This window comes from Geotrypetes seraphini, chromosome 6, assembly GCF_902459505.1.
Source record: "Geotrypetes seraphini chromosome 6, aGeoSer1.1, whole genome shotgun sequence".
In the NCBI taxonomy this organism is placed as follows: domain Eukaryota; kingdom Metazoa; phylum Chordata; class Amphibia; order Gymnophiona; family Dermophiidae; genus Geotrypetes; species Geotrypetes seraphini.
In genome coordinates, this window is record NC_047089.1 from 1,631,970 (window position 1) to 1,658,101 (window position 26,132).

Sequence of the window (26,132 nt, forward strand, 5' to 3'; positions counted from 1 at the left end):
TGGATAATCTCCTAAAAGAGAAATCCATAAACCATTATTAAGATGGACTTGGGAAAATTCACTGTTTATTCCTAGGATAAGCAGCACAAAATCTGTTTTATTACTTGGGATCTAGCTAGGTACTTGTGACCTGGATTGGTTACTGTTGGAAACAGGATACTGGGCTTGATGGATCTTCAGTCTGTCCAAGTATAATTAAACTCTGGAATTCATTGCCAGAGAATGTTGTGAAAAACAGTTAGATTTGCAAGATTTAAAAAAAGGTTAGGATAATTTCCTAAACGAAAAGTCTATAAGCCATTATTATTAAGATGGGAAAATCCATTGATTATTCATATGATAAGCAGCATAATATCTATTTTTCTTCTTGGGTTCTTGCCAGGAACTTGTGACCCTGGTTGGCCATTATTGATGAACATCTGGTCTGTCCCAGTATGGCCACTCTTAAGTTCTTATGAAGAGAAAGGACAAAAAACAATAAAAACTGAAATTACCTGGAATGTGCGCAGCCAGTCTTGAAGTTCTGCTGGTGGTGTGACAGAGGGAATACGTCTGCGCTGCTGCCTGTGGAGGTTCGCATTGCGCAGATCACCAAATGTTGTGGCTGTGTTGATACATGATCCCAAAGTCCTAAAACTCATAAAATAAAATTTTAAAAGTGAAACCAGCAATGACATACTCTCAAAACAAGCCACACCAGAACCTCCTAAAGTATTCTGTGGTCCTTCATGCAGCAAGGTACAGGTGTCCTCTATAAATTGTGTGTCTGAATCACCATAAGTATTAGTGCCCTTGCTATACCACCAGTAAAGGCAAGGATTGCAACCCAGGCCCCATTGCTCTCCCAATATAAGCTAGGAGATGGGCAAGGGGCTGGGGAAGAGAAGAGCCTTGCTTTCCAGAGAAAGGAAAATGATAAAACCAGAGGGCATAAATTGAGGTTGAGGGGTGGTTGATGCTCCCGAGGGAGGTGGTGGAGAGGAAAACGGTGACAGAGTTCAAAAGAGCATGGAATGAACACAGAGGATCTCTATGTATATATTGAAGAACTAAAGCCAATACAGTCTGTGGCACATATATGGCCATTCAGTTGAGGATGGGCTGGGATGGAGAGCTCTGGGTTTCTGGCCCAGAAATATCTAAGAAAAAGAACAATTTAAATTAAATCATTAAATTATAGAGAGTGTACGAGTATGTTTGGGCAGACTGGATGGACCATTCAGGTCTTTATCTGCTGTCATTTACTACGTTACTATGCTTCTCACCTGTAATCAATGAACAGATGAGGCACACAAGTGGGTGATATTACTCTAGGGAATCATTATGGAACAGCCATCCCAGAGCTCAGCCCTTCCTGTGCACAGTCCCCTCTCTTAGTTCCATAGCTCAAGAAGGAATGAAGCTGTTGGGGGTCTGGAAGGGCTTCTGGGGTTCAATCCTGACGTCTACTGAAAATACTTGTTACAGCCAAACCACAACAGGCACGCATGTGGGTCAGAACGAGAGAGTAGCGCGGGGACAGAAATCCTACCCATCCCCGCCAAGATCCTCTCCGTCCCCACCCGTTCCCATCAGGATCCTCTCCGTCCTCACCCATCCCCACAAGGAATTACCTCCATCCCCGCCCGTCCCCATAAAAAGCAGCAATTACTTCAGACAGGATCATCAATTCCACAGTTTCTTTTGTGTTTGTGCTGCTGTTTTCCTTGTGGAATCTCTTTGATGGAACCCTTTTTTTGTTTTCTGTTCAGGTAATTAACTTATAAACCCCTTCTTTTACTAAGGCTGACGTGTCCATTATATTATATGGACGAACCCTGCTTCCAAAGCCTTCCATCCCCGTGGGAGTCCCGTTGGTTAGAGGGGAGGTCCCCGTGGGCCAGAGGGGGGTCCCCGTGATTCCCACAATCCCCATTCCCGTGCAGACCTCTAGTCAGAACTGTTTGGTGTGTTTGTTGTCCAGATCACTAAGATAAATATATGAAGAACTGCTGATGTTAAAAAGACAAGTTGGATTCATGATCTCCAACTGTGGACTGGCCCAAACTATAGTGTGATGAAAGGATGAAGTGAGGGCCATGTAGCTGCTTCACATGTGCAGTACAATTTAGCACATTTTGTGAGAGAGCTATGATAGCTACAGTGGCAACAATTTGGTGGGTCTACTTTACTGGCTAAATAAGTATTACCTTGTTTGCAACAGAATGGATACATGAAGCAGGTCTATTTGCCAACTTTTGTTTGGCTTTTGGAATATTAATTCTGTTTCGACTGAAGGAGACAAATAGCTGGGTTTATTTTCAGATTGGTTCAGTTCTTGTGAGAGCCCAATTATGGTCCAGAGAGTGAAGGAACTTCTCATGTGGATTTTTATGTGGCCTAGCTCAAAATGCAGGAAGTACTTTTCCATATGAGCACTTTGTGGAAGGGCAGCTGCCACCCCCTACCTTTTGGCCACTGGGCTAGATGGAACACTGGTTTGACTCAGTATGGCTATTTTTACGTTCTTGATGAAGAAAAGCTCAAAAACTATAGACTAGTTTCTAACATTCCTATAACAGACAGTCTGCCTTCAACTCAACTGGCTGACGCCTATCAGAGCTGGGTACGGAACAGAGATCATTCTTGTGACAGGGGATCTTGCTTCAACACTGTGGATCATAATACCATGCTTACAAGACTGGCAGAAAATATCTGTGGCACAATATTTACATAGTCCAAATCCTATTTGTCATAAGAATAGCCTTACTGGGTCAGACCAAAGGTCCATCTAGCCCAGTAGCCCGCCTTCACAGAGGCCAATCCAAGTTGCAAGTACCTGGTAAAAACCCAAATAGTAGCAGCATTCCATGCTACCGTCCCTTGTCTGTCTAAACATCAGACTATGGACTTCTCCTCCAGGAACTTGTCCAAACCTTTTTTTTTCTTTCTTTATTTAAAAATTTATAGTCAGCATATCCAACAATTCTATGCGGATTACAGCAAAACATACATATAAAAGGACAGCAATATACATATAACAGTTCAAACAAAATAACAACCATCCTATTAAAACCAGCAACAGTGTATCATTACCTCAGGCACTGAACGGGTGCCAATCTCCCATCTTACTGAGTTACTTCTGTCAATGGACACAAAATTCTATATCTATGCCGATGAAGTACAACTTCTCATACCCAATGAACCAGATATACCTATAACTTTGTGTAAACTGGATGCCTGTCTAATCGCAACTCAGGAATGGGCAAACAACTTGTAAGAGCGACAAACCTTTTCGTGAGGCAAGTAAGTAAAAGTAAGAGAAAAAGAAGGCCGCTTTGGTTCTCAATAGTAGTAGCTGAGAAGGTAAGGAATAAGAGGTTAGCTTTGATAAACTACAAAAGATCACAGAAAGAGGAAGACAGGCAAAAATATCTGGAAAAGTTAAGAGAGGCTGGTCCAGAAGTCAGGAAAGCAAAGATGCAAATGGAAGAAAAAATAGCTAACATGGTAAAACGGGGAGACAAGACATTTTTTAGATATATTAGTGATAGGAAGAAGTGCAAAAGTGGCATTGTGAGACTCAAAGGAGAAGGGGAGGAATATATAGAAGCTGATAAAGAAAAGGCTGAATTGCTTAACAGATATTTCTGTTCTGTGTTCACGGCTGTAGCACTGGGAGCGGGACCACAGAAGACAAACATGAATAGGGATGAAGGAGTGGTAGACACTGATCGATTTTCAGAGGATTGTGTTTGTGAGAAGCTAGCTAAAATAAAGGTAGACAAAATGATGGGGCTGAATGGTGTTAAGAAGTTCAGGTGGCTCTGCTGACTGAAATTTTCAATGAGTCTCTAGTTGGGAGTGGTACTGTAGACTGGAGAAGGACGGATGTAGTACCTCTCCACAAAAATGGAAGTAAAGAAGAAGTAGGGAATTACAGGCCAATAAGTCTGACTTCTGTGATAAGCAAATTAATGGAAATGCTTTTAAAACGGAGAATGCGAAAGATTCTGGAATCCTGTGGATTGCCGGACCGGAGGCAACATTCACTAATGGTAGGTCTTGCTGCCTGAAGATAAGCCTTGAAACAAGGCTAAAACAAAATCAGGGGGGAAAAAACCCTGGCGGCCCAATCTAACTCACTGCCAAAGCAGGAGACCCAGCAGAAACCTGCCCCTGTCTCTCCAATAAGGGGGGAAGGGCACCTGAGGCTGCAGACAAGATGGAGGAGCTTCCCGCCAAAACCAACCGAAAAAAACTACTGAGACCTGCAGCAGCTGAGAGACCTGAACCGCCCCAGCTGCTAAAGCAGGCAAGCAGGCAGCAGAGGTAAGGGAGTTCCCAGTACCATCGGCGATAAGGGAAACCTTATTTCCCTGACCAGTGGTGGCTGGGGGAATCCCTGTTTGGGCGGTGAAGGATGCCCAGGCTTCTCCACTGCCTGAGTGCAAGGCACTCGCAAAGGGGATTCCTGAACACTGGCACATGAAGCCGATGAGGATTCCTTCATGGCAGCCAGCACACCACATGCATAAGCTGGCTGCATCAACTTTGCTTCTGAAGCACAATGAACACTTTTTCCCCTTAAAAGTGCTCATTGCGCAATACGTGACCTAGCTAAAAGAAAAATTGCCGGTTAACAATAAAAATCAATTACAGTCAATTGAAGACTTCCCTTCAGATCAGCAGTGCCTCAGGTTGGTTTGTTTTTTTGAACAGACTCCACTGGCTCTCATAGCCATATGCATTGCCGGTATTGGTGGCACCTCTATAAAAATTTTGGGAAGGTGGAGAAACTGAGGGTGAGGGACTCAACCTGTTGAGTGTAACACCCGATAGGGTCTCCCCATGCTCAGTCTGGCACCAGATGGGGACAATAAGTATTAGGGACTGCACAGCCACTAATACTACAGCCAAAAAGTTTGTCTCAGTCTCCACCTGCTGGTCATGGTGAGCTATTACCCATCAGTGAACTGTGCCAGTCTGGAGAGGCGCTAAAGAATGTCTTATTTTCTTAGTTATTTCTGGGCCATAGACGTTAGAAGTCTTCCTGGTACTGTCTTTAGGTTCCAACTACTGAGTGCCATTGAAGCTCACTCCAGCCTATTTAAACCATCTCCTTTGCAGGATTCAAACTGTGAATGTTTCCCCATTCATATTCTAATTAGAGATCCCCTGGGTTCATCCCATGCTTTTTTGAATTTCATCACCGTTTTCTTCTCTACCATCTCCCTCAGGAGGGCATTCCAGGAATCCACCATCTTCTCCGTGAAAAAGAATTTCCTAACATTACTCTTGTCTACCACCCCTCATTTATATCCTCTAGTTTTACCAATTTTCCTTCTCTGGATAAGATTTAGTCCCATATTAATACCTTTTAAATATTTAAATGTCTGTATCATATCACCCCTGTTCTTCCTCTCCTCCAGAGTATACATGTTGAGGTTTTCTAGTCTCTTCTCATACTTCTTTTTGCACAAACTCCCTATCATTTTTGTTGATTTCTTCTGGACCGCTTCAAATCTTTTTATATCCTTGGTCAGATACAGACATCAAAATGGGACACAATACTCCAAGTGAGGTCTCTCCAACGACCTGTACAGGGGCATCAATATCTCCTTTCTTCTGCTGGTTACGTCTCTCTCTATAAAGCCTAGCATCCTTGTGGCTACAGCCACCGCCTTGTCACACAGCTTTGTCGCCTTCAGATCCTCAGACACTATCACCCTAAGGTCCCCTTCCACGTCTGTGCATATCAGCCTCTCATCTCCCAGCACATACATCTCCCTCGGATTTCTACTCCGCAAATGTATCACTCTGCACTTCTTTGCATTGAAATTTAGATGCCAGACATTAGACCATTCTTCCAACTTTTGCAGATCCTTTTTCATGTTTTCCACTCCCTCCAGGGTGTCCTCTGTTTCCAATCTTGGTATCATCCACAAAAATGCAAACCTTTCCTTCTAAACCTTTGGCAATATCACTCAAGCAAATTGAACAGAATTGGCCCCAGCACCGATCCTTAAGGCACTCCACTATTCACCTTTTCTTCCTCCAAGCAAATTCCGTTAACCACCACCCTCTGATGTCTGTCCGTCAACCAGTTTCTAATCCAGTTTACCACTTTGGGTTCTAACTTCAGCTGGTCAAGTTTGTTCAAAAGTCTCCTATGAAGAACCATGTCAAAGACTCTGCCGAAATCTAAGTAAATTATATCTAGCGCACTTCCTTGATCTAATTCTCTGGTTACCCAGTCAAAGAATTCAATCAGATTCATTTGGCACAAACTACCTTTAGTAAAGCCATGTTGTCTTGGATCTTGTAATCTATTAGCTTCTAGGAATTTCACTATCCTCTCCCCTTCAGCAACGCCTGTAGTTCCCCACTTCATCTCTGGAGAAGAGCAGAACCTCTCCCGTCTCCAGAGATTTATTGAACAAATCTTTAAGTGAACCCGCCAGAACTTCTCTGAGCTCTCTCAGTATTTTGGGATGGATCATGTCTGATCCCATGGCTTTGTCCACCATCAATTTTTCAAGTTGTTCATAAACACTTTCTTCTGTGAACGGCACAGTATCCATTCTCACATTCCATCTCATTTTGCCAGCCAATCGTGGTCCTTCTCTAGGATTTTATTCTGTGGACACAAAAGTATTTGTTTAGCATGTTTGCTTTTTCCTCATCAAGCTTCACATAGTGGTTCATAGCTTCTTTCAGTCATAGAAACATAGAAAGATGACGGCAGAAAAGGGCTACAGCCCATCAAGTCTGCCCACTCTACTGACCCACCCCATTAAGTCTGAGTGCTGAGGACTTAGTTCCTTAGCTCGTCCCTCGTAGGGATCCCACTGGATGTCCCATTTATTCTTAAAGTCGAGCACGCTGGTGGCCTTGATCACCTGCTCCGGAAGTTTGTTCCAGTGATCCACCACCCTTTCTGTGAAGAAGTACTTCCTGGTGTCACCAGTCTTGCAAATCCATTTTTCATTTTCTTTTCACTAATACAGTATACCTGAAAAAATTTGTATCTCCCTTTTTTATACTTTTAGCCATTTGCTCTTCTGCCTGCACTCCTGTCAGATGTATCTCTCGCTTGGTTTCTTTCATTTTCATCTAATATCTCTTTTTGTGCTCTTCTTCTTGAGTATTTTTATATTTCACGAATGCCATAAGAACATAAGAATTACCGCTGCTGGGTTAGACCAGTGGTCCATTGTGCCCAGCAGTCAGCTCCAGCGGTGGCCCCCAGGTCAAAGACCAGTGCCCCGAGACCAGCCCTACCTGCATACATTCATTCCAGTTCACCAAGAACCCATCTAACTTTGTCTTGAATCCCTAGAGGGTGTTCTCCCCTATGACAGACTCCGGAAGAGTGTTCCAGTTTTCTACCACTCTCTGGGTGAAGAACTTCCTTATGTTCGTATGGAATCTATTCCCTTTCAATTTTAGAGAGTGCCCTCTCGTTCTCCCTACCTTAGAGAGGGTGAACAACCTGTCCTTATCTACTAAGTCTATTCCCTTCAGTACCTCGAATGTTTTGATCATGTCCCCTCTCAATCTCTTCTGTTCGAGGGAGAAGAGGCCCAGTTTCTCTAATCTTTTGCTGTACGGCAACTCCTCCAGCCCCTTAACCATTTTAGTCGCTCTTCTCTGGACCCTTTCAAGTAGTACCGTGTCCTTCTTCATGTACGGTGACCAGTGCTGAACACAGTACTCCAGGTGAGGGCGCACCATAGCACAGTACAGCAGCATGATAACCTTCTCCGATATGTTCGTGATCCCTTTCTTTATCATTCCTAGCATTCTGTTTGCCTTTTTTGCCGCTGTCACACATTGCGCGGACGGCTTCATCGACTTGTCGATCAGGACTCCCAAGTCTCTTTCCTGGGAGGTCTCTCAAAGTACCGCTCCGGACATTCTGTATTCGTGTATGAGATTTTTATTATCTACATGCATCACTTTACACTTATCCACGTTGAACTCATCTGCCATGTTGATGAGCATTCCTCGAGCCTCATTATGTCATGTTGCAGATGTTCGCAATCCCCCTGCGTCTTCACTACTCTAACTTCGTATCGTCCACAAATTTAATCACCTCACTCGTCGTCTCAATATCCAGATCATTTATAAAGATGTTGAAGAGCACAGGTCCAAGCACCGAGCCCTGCGGCACCCCACTGGTGATGCTCTTCCAGTCCGAATATTGTCCATTTACTCCCACTCTCTGTTTCCTATGCTCCAGCCAGTTTTTAATCCACGTGAGTATTTCACCCTCGATTCCATGGCTCGCAATTTTACGAAGTAGTCATTCATGTGGAATCTTGTCAAACACCTTCTGAAAATCCAGATATACAATGTCGACCAGGTCACCCTTGTCTATCTGACTGTTTATTCCCTCAAAGAAGTGCAGCATGTTCGTCAAACATGATCTGCTTTTGCTAAAACTGTCCTCATCAGCCCGTTTCTGTTAAAGTGATCAATAATACGGTCCTTTATCAGTGACTCTACATCGGTCTGTAGTTTCCCAGATCTCCCCTCGAACTTTCTTGAAGATTGGCGTAATATTTTCCCACCTTCCAGTCTTCTGGAATCTTTCCCGATTTGATCAACAGATTGGCTATTAGTTGAAGCAGTTCAGCTATGGTCCCATTTCTGTCCTTGATGACCCTCAGATGGATGCCATTTGGTCCCGGAGATTTAGCGCTCTTATCAATTTGCCTACACACCTCCTCTAGACTGACTGTCAATCCTGTCAGCTTTCCGTCTTCGTTTCCAGCATATAGCCTGATGGGTTCCAGTATGCTGTGTGCCTTTATTTTCTCTGCCACTAGTCTAGAGAACCTTTTGCTCTTGTTTTTATTTATTTTCCTCACAAAGGTTGGTAGCCATTTTTATTGATCCTTTCAGCCTGAACAATTGTTTTTTCACTTTTCTTGTCATCCCATCAGCTCTTTCTTTAGATACTCCTCATTTTACTTAAGTTCGCATATTTGAAATCCAGGACCTTGAGTTTTGTGTGACCACCCTCAAGTTTAGCCGTTATATCAAACCAAACCATTTGATGATCACTACCACCCAGGTGGGCACCCACTCGGACATTAGACACACACCAGATCTAATATCGCTATTTCCCTTGGCAGTTCTGTCACTATTTATCTGAGCAGAACCCCTTGAAGGGCATCCACTCTCTCTACTTCTTTCCGATTCCGCAGATGGGACTTTCCAATCCACACCCGACAGGTTGAAATTACTCAACGGGAGCAGCTCTCCTTTCTTCCCATGCAAAAAGATCAATTTGCTGCGAATGAGTCAGACGTCTGTAGACAACACCCACGTAGATAGAGGTTCCATCTTCTCTTTTCAAAGAAGATCCAAAGCTAGATGGACTATTGGTCTGACCCAGCAGAGCTATTCTTTTGTAACATCTGGAATCCCAAGGGCTTCTCATAATTTGTGACCGTATCATCACCTGCTGGAAAAGAAGTGATGAAAAATGTCAAGATGGAACAAGAGGTAAAGCCTCTTCAAATAGGGAAGAGCTTCAATTTCATATTCAGATGCAAAAAAGAACAGGTCTAAGGATGCGGCTGTGGTGTTCTGATTTAGCATGCGCTAATGATCACGCCCAGAAGAATATAATGGACGTCTTAGCATTCAGTGCATACTAACTGTTAGCATGCATTAAATTAGTTAGCACAACTCAGTAAAAGGAACCCTTAGTTCTGAGCTATGGGGCAGCTTTTCTAGCCCAGAACTGGGTCACCCATTTTCAAGCCTGACTCAATCCTTCTTGATTCTGCCCAGTTATTCCTATCCATGATGCTTCAGATGTAAGTTTCTGACTGTTCTTCACTGCACTCCACTTTCTTAAGCAAGAAAGCACACAAGATAGCCCTATTTTGTTACCCTCAGTACACCTGCCTTCCAGTGTATAACTAAGCAGTTTGAAGTAGTCAGGCATGAGGTAGTATCTTAAAAAGCACCCCACCCATCGGAACAGGAAGAGAGAGAGTATATAGGGAGAGAATGAACAGAATGAGGTAATGTGGGAGACAGAAAAGGTTATATGAGAAGAAGGGACACTAGAAAAGGTTCAAAAAAGAGGGACCAAGATGATAAAGGAGATGGAACTCCTCTCCTATGAGGAAAGACTAAACTGGTTAGGGCTCTTCAGCTTGGAAAAGAGATGATGAGGGGAGATATGATTGAAGTCTACAAAATCCTGAGTGGCATAGAATGGGTACAAATGGATTGATTTTTCACTCCGTCAAAAATTACAAAGACTAGGGGACACTCGAAGTTACAGGGAAGTGCTCTTAAAACCTATAGGAGGAAATTTTTTTTCACTTAGAGAATAGTTAAGCTCTGGAACTCGTTGCCAGAGGATGTGGTAAAAGCAGATAGCGCAGCTGGTTTTAAGAAAGGAAAATCCATAGTCTGTTATTGAGAAAGACATGGGGGAAGCCACTGTTTGCTACTTTTTGGGTTTTGGCCATGTACTAGTGACCTGGATTGGCTACCGTGAGAACGGGCTACTGGGCTTGATGGACCATTTGTCTGACTCAGTAAGGCTATTCTTATTTTCATAGGAGCAGCTGAAGAGTATAAGTGAAGGGAAGGATCATTCTCTTTGGATGTTCCTCCCAATCCACCTCTTGATTTCTTTTGTGCAGCAGCGGAGAACCTGGTGAATTGGGTTCAATTTCCACTGCAGTCAGGAACAAAATAAGTAGCTGCATATAATTTGTCAACTGCTTTGATTGTAACCACAGAAAGATGGTATATTAAATCCCACCCCATTTTCTTTTCGCCAGTTTCACGAATCCCCCATTCTTTTCTCATTCTACACGCCTATCACTCCGCTCCTTCCATCCTGCCCGAGAATCCTTCTGCATTTCCCTCTTCTGAGACCCTTTCTCCATCTCCTTTCTCCTCAAAGAAAAAAGGCATGTTTGTAAGTGAAAAATAAAATGTACACAAAAGACAACTATTTCAAGATTTATAAAGAAATGCTACAATTCAAATCCTTGCAGCTGAATCCTGAACTATCTGCCATATAATAGTGGGAGTTGGGGTTATACTGTAAAGAGAAAGAAACACCCACAAAGGGTCTACTAACTCCCTCCCCCCACACACACCTTTCTCTGCCTTTCCTGCTATCCCCCCAGAGGAAGCTTCTGCTGTCTATCTGTGCCTCAACTATTATCCTCACCTGCTGTACTCAGAACCTTTGCATAGCTTCTTTCCTGGGGACAAAGCTCTTACATCCACGCCATTCTCTGATTTCCGCTTCATCTGAAAGGGAAGGAAATAAAACTGGTAAGAAATTCTAAGACCAGACAGGACATTAACTCTACCCCCACCTGGTGAAAGGAGCTTCCAGTTCTCCCCCTACCTAATGAAGACAAAATCTGTGCTAAGGTTGATTGAGTCTAGGATCTTGTCTCTAGCAGTGGCCAGAAGATCCCAAAAAGAAGACCTACCATATTTTTCGCTCTGTAAAATGCACTTTTTCCACCCCAAAAAGGGGAGATTCAAGAAGGGTCATGCCTTTATCCCTTCAGTGGTCAGCTGTGCACAGGACATCATTTTGTACCTTGGATGTAAGTGAAACAGGTCTAAATATAAAAGGCCCTTTTTTGCTGTGGGTCTTTATTCCCCTTCTAAAATGAGAACATAAAAATTTCCATACTGGGACAGACCAAAAGTCCATCAAGCCCAGGATCCTGTTTCCAACAGTGGCCAACCGAGGTCCCAAGTAGCAAAACGGATTCTATGCTGCTTATCCTAGGAATAAGCAGTGGATTTCCCCAAGCCATCTCAATAATGGCCTATGGACTTCTCTTTTAGGAAATTATCCAAACCCTTTTTAAAACCCTGCTAAGCTAACTGATTTCACCACATTATCCGGCAACAAATTCCAGTTTCATTACATGTTGTGTGAAAAAATATTTTCTCCAGTTTGTTTTAAATCTACTATTTATAGTGTTTCCTGAAAATAAGAGAGTGTCTTATATTCATTTGGGGCCCAAAAAAGGCACAAGGTCTTATTTTCGGGTAGGGCTTTTTTTTCCATGTACATGATCATCTCTCCCTTCCTCTTCTTCACCCCAATATTTCCTCTTTCCTTTCCCCAACATGTGCAACATCTTTCCTCACTTCTCACCCATCCCCTTGTGCCTTCCCTTTGCAGCATCTTTCTATCCCTCCCTCCCTCTTGTGCAGCAAAACCCTTGCCCAGCTTCCATCCTTCCCTCCCTCCCATCCCTTGTGCAGCAGAACCCTTTGCCCAGCTTCCATCCTTTCCTCCCTACCATCCTCCTGCAGCTGAACCCTTGAGCACCCGCCGCGCAGTTGAATCACCGAACTCCCGCTGACCCTCCATCCTTCCCTCCCAACTGATTCCCGCCAACTGCGATCATAAATACCGTCCAGCAGAGGAGAGTCGGGACAGCAGCACTCACAGGCTGCTTTGCAGCCTTCTCGCTGGGGCCTTGTATGCCATGTTACTGATGATGTCATCAATACACAGAAGGCCTCAGTGAGAAGTTCGCGAAGCAGCCTGCGAGTGCTGCTGGCCCGATGCTCCTCTGCCAGAAGGTATTTATGATATCAGTCGGTGGGGATTGGTTGGGAAGGAAGGATGGAGGGTCAGCGGGGGTTCGGCTGCGCGGCAGGGGTCGGGAGGAAGCGCAGCTGCTTACGACTAGGGCTTATTTTTGGGGATAGGACTTATATTAAGATCTACCCTGAAAATCATGCTAGGGCTTATTTTCGAGGTAAGAAACTAAGAATTGCCACTGTTGGGTCAGACCAGTGGTCCATCCTGCACAGCAGTCCACTCACGCGGCGGCCCTCTGGTCAAAGACCACTGCCCTGAGACTAGCCCTACCAGTGTACGTCCTTGTTCAATAGGAACTTGTCTTGATTCCCTGGAGGGTGTTTTCCCCTATGACACACTCCGGAAGAGCGTTCCAGTTCTCCACCACTCTCTGAGTGAAGAAGAACTTCCTTATGTTCATACGGAATCTAGCCCCTTTCAACTTTAGAGAGTGCCCTCTCATTCTCCCTACCTTGGAGAGGGTGAACAACCTGTCCTTATCTACTAAGTCTATCTCCTTCAGTACCTCGAATGTTTCGATCATGTCCCCTCTCAACCTCTTCTGTTCGAGGGAGAAGAGGCCCAGTTTCCTCTAATCTTTCGCTGTACGGCAGCTCCTCCAACCCCTTAACCATCTTAGTCGCTCTTCTCTGGACTTTTTCGAGTAGTACCGTGTCCTTCTTCATGTACGGTGACCAGTGCTGTACACAGTAATCCAGGTGAGGGTGCACCATGGCCCGGTACAGCGGCATGATAACCTTCTCCGATCTGTTCGTGATCCTCTTTTTTATCATTCCTAGCATTCTGTTCGCCCTTTTCGCCGCTGCCGCACATTGCGCAGACGGCTTCATCGACTTGTTGATCAGAACTCCCAAATCCCTTTCCTGGGAGGTCTCTCCAAGTACCACCCCGGACATCCTGTATTTGTTCATGAGATTTTTTTACCAACATGCATCACTTTACACTTGTCCACGTTGAACCTCATGTGCCATGTCGCTGCCCATTCCTCGAGCCTGATTATGTCATGTTGTAGATCTTCGCAATCCCCCTGCGTCTTCACTACTCTGAATAACTTTGTATCGTCTGCAAATTTTATCACCTTGCGTGTTGTACCTTATGTCCAGATCTTTTATGAAAATGTTGAAGAGCACGGGTCCAAACACCGAGCCCTGCGGCACCCTGCTGGTGACACTCTTCCAGTCCGAATATTGTCCATTTACCCCCACTCTCTGTTTCCTATGCGCCAGCCAGTTTTTAATCCATGTGAGTATTTCACCCTCTATTCCATGGCTCACAAGTAGTCGTTCATGCGGAACCTTGTCGAACGCCTTCTGAAAGTCCAGATACACAATGTCGACTGGGTCGCCCTTGTCTATCTACCTGTTCACTCCCTTGAAGTGCAGCAAGTTTGTTAAACAAGATCTGCGTTTGCTGAAACCGTGCTGGCTGGTCCTCATCAGCTCGTTTCCGTCAAGGTGATCAATGATGCGGTCCTTTATCAGCGCTTCTACCATCTTTCCCGGTACTGAGGTCAGACTCAACGGTCTGTAGTTTCCCAGGTCTCCTCTCAAACCTTTTTTGAAGATCGGCGTAACATTTGCCACCTTCCAGTCCTCCGGAATCTTTCCCGACATGAGATCTGGGAAACTACAGACTGGTGAGTCTGACCTCGGTACTGGGAAAGATGGTAGAGGTGCTGATAAAGGACCGCATCATTGATCACCTTGACAGACACGGTCTGATGAGGACCAGCCAGCACGGTTTCAGCAAAGGCAGATCTTGTTTGACAAACTTGCTGCACTTCTTCAAGGGAATGAACAGGCAGATAGGCAAGGTCTTATTTTCGGGGAAACACTGTAGTAGCTTCATCGCATGCTCCCTAGACCTAGTATTTTTGGAAAGTGTGAACAAACAATTCATATTTATTTACGTTTTATAACTCGTCCTACCCAGGGTCACAGTAGTACATTCACAGTGTTTGGGATACAAGGGTAGTGGTACATTCTATATATAGGGAAGAAACAATACAATCATAACGTTTCAGAGGCACATGGTTAATTATGCGTATACAGTATACTGCTGGGAGGGGAGAGGTCAGAGGGCATTTACAGTATAAAGGAAAAGCATTGGGTGTATTTACCCTTTCCAGTATTTTATAGACCTCTATCATATCAAACTTGAACCGTTCTATTTTTGGGCCCTTCCTTGTCCTGCCCAAAACACGCCTCCAAGATGCACCCTTGATATTTGGATGAACTGCAGTGTAAAACAACTAAACTGAGCATTTGAAAATTGTGATTTTGAAGTTTTTCAGCAAATTGGCCTGTTTTGGCCATTTAGGGATGTCCCTCTGCTTTGAAAATGAGTGGCATAGTTACCGTATATACTCGAATGTAAGTCGAGACCCCCCCTTTCCCCCCAAAAAAGAGGAAAAATCGTTGACTCGAATATGAGTCGGGCAGCTTAATATTTAAGTGTCCTGCCCCGTCAGGCTCTGCACCTATCACCCTTCCCTCTCTCCCCTGTCAGGCATTGCACCAGCCCCCTTCCTTCCTTCCCCCCTCCCCTGTCAAGACTCTGCACCCAGCACCCTTCCTTCCTTTCCCCTTCAGACTATGCACCCTCCCTCCCTCCCAGCCCTAAGCCTCATATGATACCTCATCTTGGTGATCCGCGGTGAAGGTGCAGCAAGCAGGAGCGAATTTTCCAAGTTCCTGTCCTGCTGCTGAGAGGCATCCTTACTGGCTCCCGTGAATTCTTGCAGTAAGGATGCCTCTCAGTACCGAGCAGCAGTGCCAAATCGCACTCCTGCTCTTGTTGCTCAGTGGCCGAAGGAACTCGCAGCAGCCGGTTAGCAGCAAGACTCGGCACCTCACCCACCTACCTCCTGAATCACTTCATCCTACAGGACAAACCACATCCCTCCCGCAATACGTTGATATTCTCATTCCCCACCCCCAAGAGATGCCACTACAAAAGACTTCTCGATAGAACACTTTCCTTCCAAGCAGGCATTTGGAATAACACCCTAAGCAACCTCGTTCTAAACTCCCCAACGTACCAAGCCCTCAGAGGAGCACTGAAAACCCATCGATTCGACAAGTTCATCTGATCCTCCAAGCCCCTCTCTTCCTGCTTCTTCTCCCTTTTCCTCTCTACTCCCCCTTCCCCACAATCCCACTCTGTTTCCACTATTGTACACTGTCTAGAACTGAATAGGTTCATTATCCACTTTGTACCTTTCCGCTACTGTATACCATCTTGAACTGAAAATAAATAAAGCTTTATATTATTATTTAAGTTTTACTTTAATTGGATCCCATCCTTTTTCTGTTTAGCCTCTCTTCATAAGAGATGTTCCATCATCTTGATCATTTTTGTTGCTCTTTTCTGAACCTTTTCTAGTCGTGCTATATACTTTCCAACATGAAGCAACCAGAAATGCACACAGTTTTCAAAGTGCAGATGCAGAGCAAATCTCAGGTGGGGATTTTTGTAAAAGGAGGTCTATCTAGCCACAACCCTGCTACTGTTTTCAATCTAATTATAAAAGATAAAATAAATTTTAAAGTACATTTGTGACTAATTTTAAACAATGAAAAATAAATTAAATCATTTCCTATAGTCCTATATACTAAGGTCATTTTAGTTTGGGTAGGATTTTTTGAAAAAGATCTGTGTTTCCGGTTTTAAAATCCCAAATTCCATTCCACCGATCATATAGCTCCTTGGTCAATAATTCATGACATCAATGCACCAATCCATCTCTGCCTCTCCATGGGTTAAACCTGAACAGGATGAAAGTGGGGTGTGGGGTAATCAGACTTGTGGGTAGAAAGAACCAAGTCTTTACAACAAGGGAAAGTCTACACACAAAACCAATTATATAATAAAGAATTAAAAAAAAAAAAAAACCCAATTATAAAATAATGTACAAAACTCTCCAAGAGCAACAACAAAAAAATTCAATTAAAAAGCAACCATACTATTCCCCACTGAATATTGAGAAGATGTACGGTCACTGGGCAGTGCCGAAACCAACTTGTCTTTAACAGAGCTCACCAGCCCCACCTTCACCTTTTTCAATATAACTTTTATTTTATTTAGTGTATGAAATTGAGAATCTTCAAGAAGGAGAACTTCAGGCAGAGTAGACATCCTCAACTCACACTCAGCATCTGTTCCTTCTCCTCCTGCTGACAGCTATGAGCTGAATATCCGGGTCGCTCTCCAATGTCAGCCTGCCGATCTAACCAGGTAAAGTTAGGACAGCAAATTGTGCAGCCCAAATTGATAGCTAGCTATGTGAGCACTAGCATCAAAAAGTTATTTGCCAGCTCAGCTCCAGACCTGGTTCTGCTTGGACAGAGCTGCTGCGGTCTCCAATATTCAGTAGAACTGTCCAGTTAGCGCCACTGAATATCTGGGGATGGTCTACTGGGAGGAGCCTCTGCTCTTATCCTGTAGACATATTATGATGCAACCCAACCAGTAGTACATGGTACATGCCTGAATTCCAGGGTTGCCCTCTCAACCTAAGAATGCTGCCAATTCTGAAGTTCACTGGAAGCCACCCAAACACACCTGTACACCCTAGGGTGTCTTTAAACCAGAGTTCTGTCACCTTTGCACCTCACTTATTTAATTCTAAGGACCCAAAACAGCCCCAACAACCCTGAAATTTTCATAATTAAATATAGCAATTATTCCAAATCATAATTCAGTTAAAAAAACAAATCCATAAAACTGCTCAACACACATAATTGGACATCAAATATTAAAATGCACTGTATTTAAGTACAGGAAGAAAAACCATGCTGAGTCAGACCAAGGTCCATCAAACCCAGCATTGGCAAGTCCAGGTCAAAAGTACCTGGCATATTCTCAAAAATTGTGCTATACTTCTCATCCAAGCTCATTTCTTTCAGTGATTTACAAGACAACAATCATAATACAAGCAAAGATCAAATACATTTCTCAAAGCCCACTTCCAGGGATGACTAACTGGCTGATTTCTTCTCTAGGAAGTCTGCTATATTACAACGCACGCAAACCTACAAGGGTCATTTCTGTAAGCACACAAAAGTTTATGCAACCATATGGTTCTGTCCATTACCTCCTTATTTTATTTTGAGAATTGTAACCCCTCCTATTTCCCTTTTGTGCATGTCCTATCCCCTGTTTTTAACTTTTGTTCAATGTAAACCGCTTTGGTATTTAAAGCGGTATATCAAGCTCGAACCAACTTGAAACTATTATGAGCTAGATTTTGCTTTGACTGAAGCAACCTCTAGCCTGGCTGACCTAGCGAGATCTCCGCTTTACCTCCCAACTTCAACAATTAATTTCATCTCACGAATACCTCAGTCACTGGAGTCCAGTGGCAAGATCTCCCAACTTACTCCTTGACTAGTGGGATTATTGACCTCGTTCCAGGCTCCAATGGACATGAGGCTCCTGCAGCAGATCCACAGAAACCCCCAGTTACTGGGCCCTGACAGCAGACCCCCATGCTTTCCCCTGGAAACCTGAACATGCTAATATTGGCACAGCACAGTATACGTGGCAGGCTCTAACAATCCAAGAACTCTTTGCTCTTACCTTGGGCCGAATGTGTCGGATTAGGTTTCCTTCTTCTGTCCTTTCCAAGTAATCGATCCAGCGTTCATCGTTGGTATAATAGAAGTACACATCACTTCCATCTTCCCCTTCCGCACTGCCACAGCTTTCTTCCTCCTCCTCCTCCTCCTCTCGCACACCATACTGTTCGGACTCCTCCGAGTCCTCCTCCTCTCCCCACACAGCCTGGATCTCAGACTCTTCTTCATCTTCCGTGCCCATCCCACTTGGCTGTAGATTCAAAGGAAAAGGGAGAGAGTAAAGATGGGCAACCTAAAATCCTAGAAGGCTGTGGAGGAGCCAAAAGTGGAGATGCCAGTTTTGACTTCAGTTCTTACAATGGGAAGCAATTAACATAACACCTACTATTAAACTTACTCGGGGGGACATTAACTAGATTACAAATGCTCTCCTTTTTTCCTACCGATTCCAAATTTGGTTGTTTATCATCATGTAGAGAGAGAGAGAGACATATTGGCCAGAATCACATAGGTTAGGAAAAAGGGAGGAACAGAACTGTTATTACTTAAGGGTTGGTTATTCAGAAGATATTTCATTTTGTTTAAACAGCCATTTAATTAAATGCATATTATTATTTAACTAATGATAACTTAGAAGACATTTTAGTTTATAAAGTCTGTTTAGACAGTTCTTTATTATGCTTTTGGAAATATTTCCCTTTTTAGTTTCTTTTTCATTCAGCGCTGTTGATTGGATATGGTATACAAAACTGTTACGTTCTACTATACTGATGACTCACCAGGACACAAGTACCTGGCAGGATTCCAAAAAGCACTAAAGCAATGTTTACAGCACAGGTGAAAAATAATCAGCTTCCTTTCAACCAGCTCATCGGGATATTGGCATATTGAGCGCCAGTTGCAAATGAAGCAGGAAAAGCTCACAGAGAAATTGCAGACCAGCAAGAGTGCGGAAACTATTATAAAGAATGAAACGTGGTTTAATGGAACAGAGTCACATCTACCCATTTCACCAAGCCACTGTAGCCTTTCCTCAGAGGGAAGTCATCTCATTCCCTTTATCATTTGTGTCTTCTTCCTCTATTCCTTGTTGGAGACAAGGCGACCAAAACTGCACCGTGGAGCATTCTCACTTTTCTCTATTGAGAAAGAAATAGAGAGAAGCCACTACTTGTCCTGGGATCAGTAGATTGGAATGTTGATACTATTTGGATTTCTGCTAGGTACTTGTGACATGGAGCCAGCACTGTGGAAACAGGATACTGGGCTAGATGGACCACTGATCTGACTCAGTATGGCTAATCTTATGTTCTTATTATGTAGCTTGGCAGCATAAGTTATGTTATTTCTTTTTCTTGTGGAACAGACTGCAGACCAGTGTTCTAAGTGAGGGAGGGACAAGGATAAACCATACATGTGACCCTGTGTCAAAATATTTGGCTACCACCCCTGTGTCAGATTAGCAAGGTACAAGTTGAATCAACAGAACAATTAACCCAGTCTTCACAGTCTGTGTCCAAGAGTTGGGATGCAAACAGCTGAAATCTACCCTCCCTAAGCAGGTACCTGAGAGATGGGGACACAATTCAAATAAACCCCTGCCCTCCACTATTGGATCCACCCTCCCCAGTACCTGAGAGATGTTGCCATTCAGACTGTCCCCCAGGGAGACAGAGGCTCTCTGATGTGCAGAAGTGAGTGAAGAGCTCCCTCTGATGGGGTCCTCACTGCCCTGTCGTTTCCTGCAAGTAAGTCGCTCGCTGTTCAGCTCCAGGATACGTGTGGTGATTCCCTTCACATGAAGGAGATCTTCGAGGGAGTCAAAGCCCTTCAGCTCCTGCAAAGTAAAAGTCTCAACATAAGAAAAACATCTCGTCTCTGATGGTAGCCAGTCTGAAGCCTTCCAAATTTCTAACCCATCACATTCTCCCTATCTCCTCTCCCAGTTCTTATCTAGCACTGTACTTAAAAATCCCAAGACTCTAATAAAATGAGCAGAAAAACCAAAGACCCTTTGAACAATTAAAAGACCACCCAAACATGCTTCCATACAAATCACTGGAGTATTTTCTAGGTCTGCAAACCATAACTCCAGAAAGATATACAAGAGGGTCAGTCCAGAGAAGAGCTATCAAAATGGCTCAAGGTCTGAAAGAACACATTTATTCTGAAAAAGAGATGGGTGCAAATGAAAAAGAATGACAAATATTCAAACAGAAACAAAGAAGATGACTGTTTAGCTCAAAACATAAGAATATAAGACTAGCCATGAATGGGTCAGACCCATGGTCCATCTAGCCCAGTATCCTGTTTCCAAGAGTGGTCAGTCCAGGTCACAAGAATCTCCCATGTCTGTCTCAATAGCAGACTATGGGCTATTTCTAGGACACAGAAAAAACAAGTGGGAAAGTCTTTTATTTAGAGCAGAAATACAGATCTATAATTCACATTCAACGCTGCAAGCATTTCGGTACAGCAAGTTGTACCTTCTTCAGGAGCCTCACATCACTGTACAAGAAGGCTGGCCTGTAGGAAATCGTACTAGTGTCATGCGAGTCCGATTAAAAAATTAAAAATGGGGCTCAATAAACAAAAAGGCTTGCCGGCGTTGTAGCTTACGACTTCAACAAATGCTGCAAGTTTGATTTTATGATAGTTTTTAATATTAAACACTCTATTCTACATCATTTATGGACATTCTAGTCTTCTGACTATTTGTAAACTGAGTCAAGCTCCGACGAGCGATGACCTGGTATATAAACCGAAGACTAGACTAGACAGAATCTCTTTTCCTACTTGGGCTCTAGCTAGGTTGGCCACTGTTGGAAACAGGATCCTGGCCTTGATGGACCTTCAGTCTGTCCCAGTATGACCATTCCAATGTTCTTAACTTGTTTAAACCCAGCTATGCTAACTGCTTCAGAACTTAACTATTCTTTGAATGAAAAATACTGTATTTCTTCCTATTTGTTTTAAAGTTATTTTCATGTAAAGTGTCCCCTGGTCTTTGAACTCTTGGAAAGAGTGAAAAATCAATTCACTTTTACCTGTTCTACATCAGTCACAAAAGAGCCCCAGAAAGAGAAAAAGGAAGGGAAGGAAGTTATTGAGGAGTGGGAGGGAGATTAGAAGTCCTCTGGGAAAGGGGAATGCAATGGGATTTGATAGACTGCGTTTCAGTTTATGTATTATATACAGGTACTTACTTTGTACCTGGACAATAGAGTTAAGTGGTTTGCCCAATCAGAAGAAGCTACGGTAGGACATAAGTAATTAACCCCACCCCCTTTTTACAATCACAATAGCAGTTTTTAGCAAAACTGGCGCGCTGAATGCTTTGCGCTGCTCCCAACTCTTATGAGTATCGGGAGCAGCGCATTCAGCACGCTGGCCTGCGCTAAAAAATGCTATCGCGGTTTTGTAAAAAAAAAAAAAAAAAAGGGGGGTAAATAAAAATTTTTTAAATACCTTTAACTGTGCAATTAATCACAATTAAAAATTTTTATAGAAATGCAGCCCCTGGCATACAAACAAATCTGTTTCAGAAACAGGAAAACAGAACAAGAGCATATGAACTAAAGGGTAGTGGATGCCTGGAACACCATCCAGTTGAAGATGAGAAGGAGAACAAATAATTCAAAAATAGGTAAGACAGAGGACCCGTACAGAAAAAAATCCTTTACCTTCTTCATATATTAAACATGAAATAGAGGGGTGTAAGCTGCTCCGATCATTAGGGCACAACTTTTGGCCCTTTGTTGAGCCAGACTGGATGGACTATGCGTAGTAAATAATGGCGCTTCGTTAGATTTTAAAAAAACAAACAGGTACAAGTGCAAAACTCCCAACTGTATAGGACTGAGAAGCAAAGTGTATGTAATAAACCTAGAGTATCATTAGCTTTGGGAAGCAAGAGGGCAAAGTCTGTGAGAAGTAGCTAAGATCAACACAGAGTTTGTGGCATGAAAAACTAGTCAGACTAGCTAGGCTGAGTAAAATTTAGACACAGTAGGATTAAGTGACTTGTCCAAGGAGAAATTGGGTTTTGTACTAGAACTAGTTGGTTTTTAATACAAATGCTTCTTTAGAACAAATATCTGATCAAGGAAGAAAGGGCAAAGAAGCTGGAAGACTTGAGAAAGAGGTGGCCTAGTGGTTAGGGCTGCAGCCTCAAGCCCAGCACTGCCCCTTGTGACCCTGGGCAAGTCACTTAACACTCCAGGACTGATAGGGAGAAATACTTGAGTCAAAGCAGTGTATGAAGAATAATAAAATAAAGAAATACTTTTCAAATGAATCGGGGTGCAAGAGAACAAGAGCCTTAAGGCAGGATGAAAAATTCAAAAAACAAATTTGAGACCTAGGACCTACCAATGACTCAGGAGAGCGGCCACTAGATTTTAACAGAAACTATATGATTCTCTTGTCCAAATTCAAAAGCAATCCGTAAGGATTATGTAGCTGTCATTTACCTCCCCTCTGAGAAGTTCCTCTCTTCATTCCTCCTTGACTTCAACCCCTCTTTTTTGAACATCCATCTAACGACTCCTTTGACTCTTATCAATCTAGGCTTCCAGCCCTAACATCCTCATTTGATCTCTCCACCACCCCAACCCACCAGAATGACCACTGCCTGAAGTGGCTTCTTCTCCAATTGCTCTAGCACAGATTTCTCCACTGAATCCTTCCCCTCTCTGACAATCATCTGATAACTTTCACAATCCATCACCTCCTGTATATTTAGGAATCTTCAGGCTATTGACTCTGGCACTCTCTCAACTACCCTTTCACACCCTCCTTTCTTCCACTATGCTACACAAGTCTGTAAATGAGGCTGTCTCCTCCTCACTCTGTAAGGTGCCCCAAACCCCAGCCCTAGGACACTCCTGTGCCAGGTCTGCTGAATGGCTCTGGCTCAAGTTCCATACTCATACAAACTTCATTCATTTCAAATTCCTCCGGACTGCCTTCCAATCTGCTCTCTCACTTGCCAAACAAGATTACTACACACGACTTTCAGATCCAACCCAAGCTGCCTCTTTCCCACACTGAGCTCCTTACTAAAGGTTCCCCCCACCTCCAGCCCCTGTCACTTTCCCTCCCCAACTATGGCTAAGTACTTCTACGACAATGTTCACCACCTACCCCAGCCTGCTCTCTCTACCCTCTCTTGTCCCTTGCCACCTTATTTTACTTTCCTGAAATTATGAAGAAGGAATCTGCATGTTTTCTTTCCTCCTCCAAACTCACCACCTGTTCCTCTAATCCCATCCCCATTCATTTACTTACCACTATCTTGACTATTCTCATCCCCTCTATCTGCTATTTACTCAGCCTATCACTTTCCGACATCTTCAAAGATGTTACACCACTCCTCAAAAAAACCTTCCCTGGACCCTACCTGCCCTTATCTAAGCTACTTGAATGTGGTGTTTACTGCTGTGGTCTTGACTTTCTTTCATCTCAAGCTATCCTTGACCCGATTCAATTGAGCTTTCGCCCTCTTCATTCTACAGAAACGGCCCTTACACAAGTCTCCAAAGGCCTCTACTCCATCCTCATCCTTCTTGATCTATCCTCAGCTTCTGACATGGTAAATCACCACCTACTCATCGATACACTGTCTTCACTTTGATTTCAGGGCTCTTGTTAGCATGATTTTCTGCAGCTTTAGCATAAGCTGTGGTGAACCCTCCTCCACTGCAATCCTGCTGTCAGTCAGTGTACCTCAGAGCTCTGTCCTGGGACCACTTCTTTTTTCCTTGGTGCTCGAATCTCCTTTCAGGCCTTTCAGTATCACCTGTATGCCGATAACTCACATCACGACAAACATTCAGTCCCAGGTTTCAACCTGCTTGTCTGACATCGCTACCTGGATGGCTACCTGCCATCTAAAATGAAATGTGGTCAAGACTGAGCTCCTTATCTTTCCATCTAAACCTTTCTCTCCCCTTCCCCCATTCTCTATATCTGTGAACATCCCCCCCCCATCCTCCCTATCTTGTTTGCTTGCAATCTCAGGGTAATCATCGACTCATCTCTCTCCTCTTTACATATCCAAAAGACTGCCAAATCCTGTCATTTCTTTAAAATCAGACCATTCCTTTCTGAGAGCACCTCTTGCCTAGACTACTGCAACCTGCTTCTCACTGGCCTTCCGCGAAACCACCCCTTCAATCTCTGCTACATGCCTCATGTTCCGTCAATGTCGCTATGCCCACATTAACACGTCATTGGCTCCCTATCCATTTTTGCATACAGTTCAAACTCCTTTTACTGACCTAGAAGTATATTTGCTCTATGGCGCCTTAGCATTTCTCTTCTCTCCCCACACTCCGCTCATCGGGTAGGTCCTCTACGGCCAACTCCAGACTCTGTCCCTTCTACTTTGCTGCACTGTATGCCTGGAACTGCCTGAGGCTCCGTTTCTGGCAGTACTGAAATCCAGCTTCAAAGCTTTCAATTCCAAACTGCAGCCCACCTGCTAAGCACCAAGATCTGTCTTCTCATTCCCTGTGTAATTCCCCCACCTGATGAACCTTCTTGTCCAGTTTGTCTGTCTTTTGAGCAGGGACTCTCTCTTCTGTTTATGTCTAGTAGCGCTAGAGAAATGATTAGTAGAAGTTTTAATGCAATGTAAACCATCATTTCCATTTTACAACCTTTACATGAAGATCAGCTGCTTTCTAATCCTCCTGAGAAAGGAAACCCCCCCCCAATACCAGAAATAAATAAGAAAGCACCACAGCAGTTCTCTCTCAGGGGAGCAGAAGGTAGCAAATGGAAAACCACCTCTTTGCCCCTTGGCTTCCGCATCCCCAAGTGTACAGCGCCGCGTACACCTTTCAGCCCTATAGAAGTGAAAGGCAGGTCGAGGAGGAGACCTGGAGCAGAGACGACTAACGGCGGTGGGGGGGGGGGGGGATGAAGCAACCGCCAGCTCCCCTCCCCCTCCCCCTCCGACCCTCGAGGGCGCTCACCTCCCTTTTCCGCACGATGGCTCGCGCCCTTCTGCGGCCGATGCCGCTGAGCGCCGCCTCCAGCTCCTTCACTCCCGCTCGGTTGATGTCCACCCTGGGCTCGGAGCCCTCCTGCTCCGCCATCCCCTCCCTGCCGGCCACGACCCCCGGAACCCGCGGGAACGAAACGCGGCGGCGGCCTTCAGCCTGCACTGCGCAGGCGCCGCACCACCTACCGCTTCCGGGAGCGGCACGCCGACGTGCATCACTTCCGCCGGGGACGCCCCGGCGCGTCACTTCCGCCCCCCACAGGCAACGCCGGCTGAAATCGCTTCCCTGTGGCCGGAAACTTCTTCTACTGCCATAAATTATTTCTACAGCGCTACCAGACGTACACAGCGCTGTACAGAGTCACAAAGAAGAAGACAGTCCCTGCTCCAAAGAGCTTACAGTCTAAACAGACAAACAGGATGTCATGGATACAGTTAAGGGGGCAGAGGGGAGCACAGGACAATAAGCCATTATGACATCACTGATGAGGTTGGCTCTTATTGGTGGAATGAGGCATTATGACATCACAAGCTCAGCTCTGCCTCCCAAAGACTGAAACTCTTCCCACCACTACGCACGCAGTGCTGTAGAGTCACAAAGAAGAAGACAGTCCCTATTCCAAAGAGCTTACAATCTAAACAGACAAACAGGATGTCATGGATACAGTTAAGGGGGCTGGGTTGGAAGGCAGAGGGGAGCACAGGACAATAAGCCATTGTGACATCACTGATGAAGTTGGCTCTTAGTGGTGGAATGAGGCATTATGACATCACAATCTCAGCTCTGTTTCCCAAAGACTGAAACTTCACACAACTACTATGAATTATTTCTATAGCACTACCAGACGTACACAGCGCTGTACAGAGTCACAAAGAAGAAGACAGTCCCTGCTCCAAAGAGCTTACAATCTAAACAGACAAAACAGGATGTCATAGATAC

The 26,132-nt window shown here is 44.2% G+C and overlaps 1 protein-coding gene across 4 annotated transcripts in view; it reads right to left on the reverse strand.

Annotated features, from left to right (window-relative positions):
- Positions 1-25,524, reverse strand: part of LOC117362998 (F-box/WD repeat-containing protein 7-like) — a 113,385-nt gene extending 87,861 nt beyond the window's left edge. The window contains exons 1-5 of one of the 4 annotated variants that reach the window (XM_033950118.1): positions 25,379-25,524; positions 19,817-20,020; positions 18,185-18,433; positions 11,195-11,277; positions 495-636 (exon numbers count right to left, since the gene is read on the reverse strand). In XM_033950118.1, coding sequence (XP_033806009.1) covers positions 495-636; positions 11,195-11,277; positions 18,185-18,433; positions 19,817-20,020; positions 25,379-25,408 — 708 coding nt within the window. In that variant the 5' untranslated portion in view covers positions 25,409-25,524. The other 3 variants (XM_033950117.1, XM_033950116.1, XM_033950120.1) reach the window with 3 other exon arrangements.
- Between the last annotated feature and the right edge of the window lie 608 nt (positions 25,525-26,132).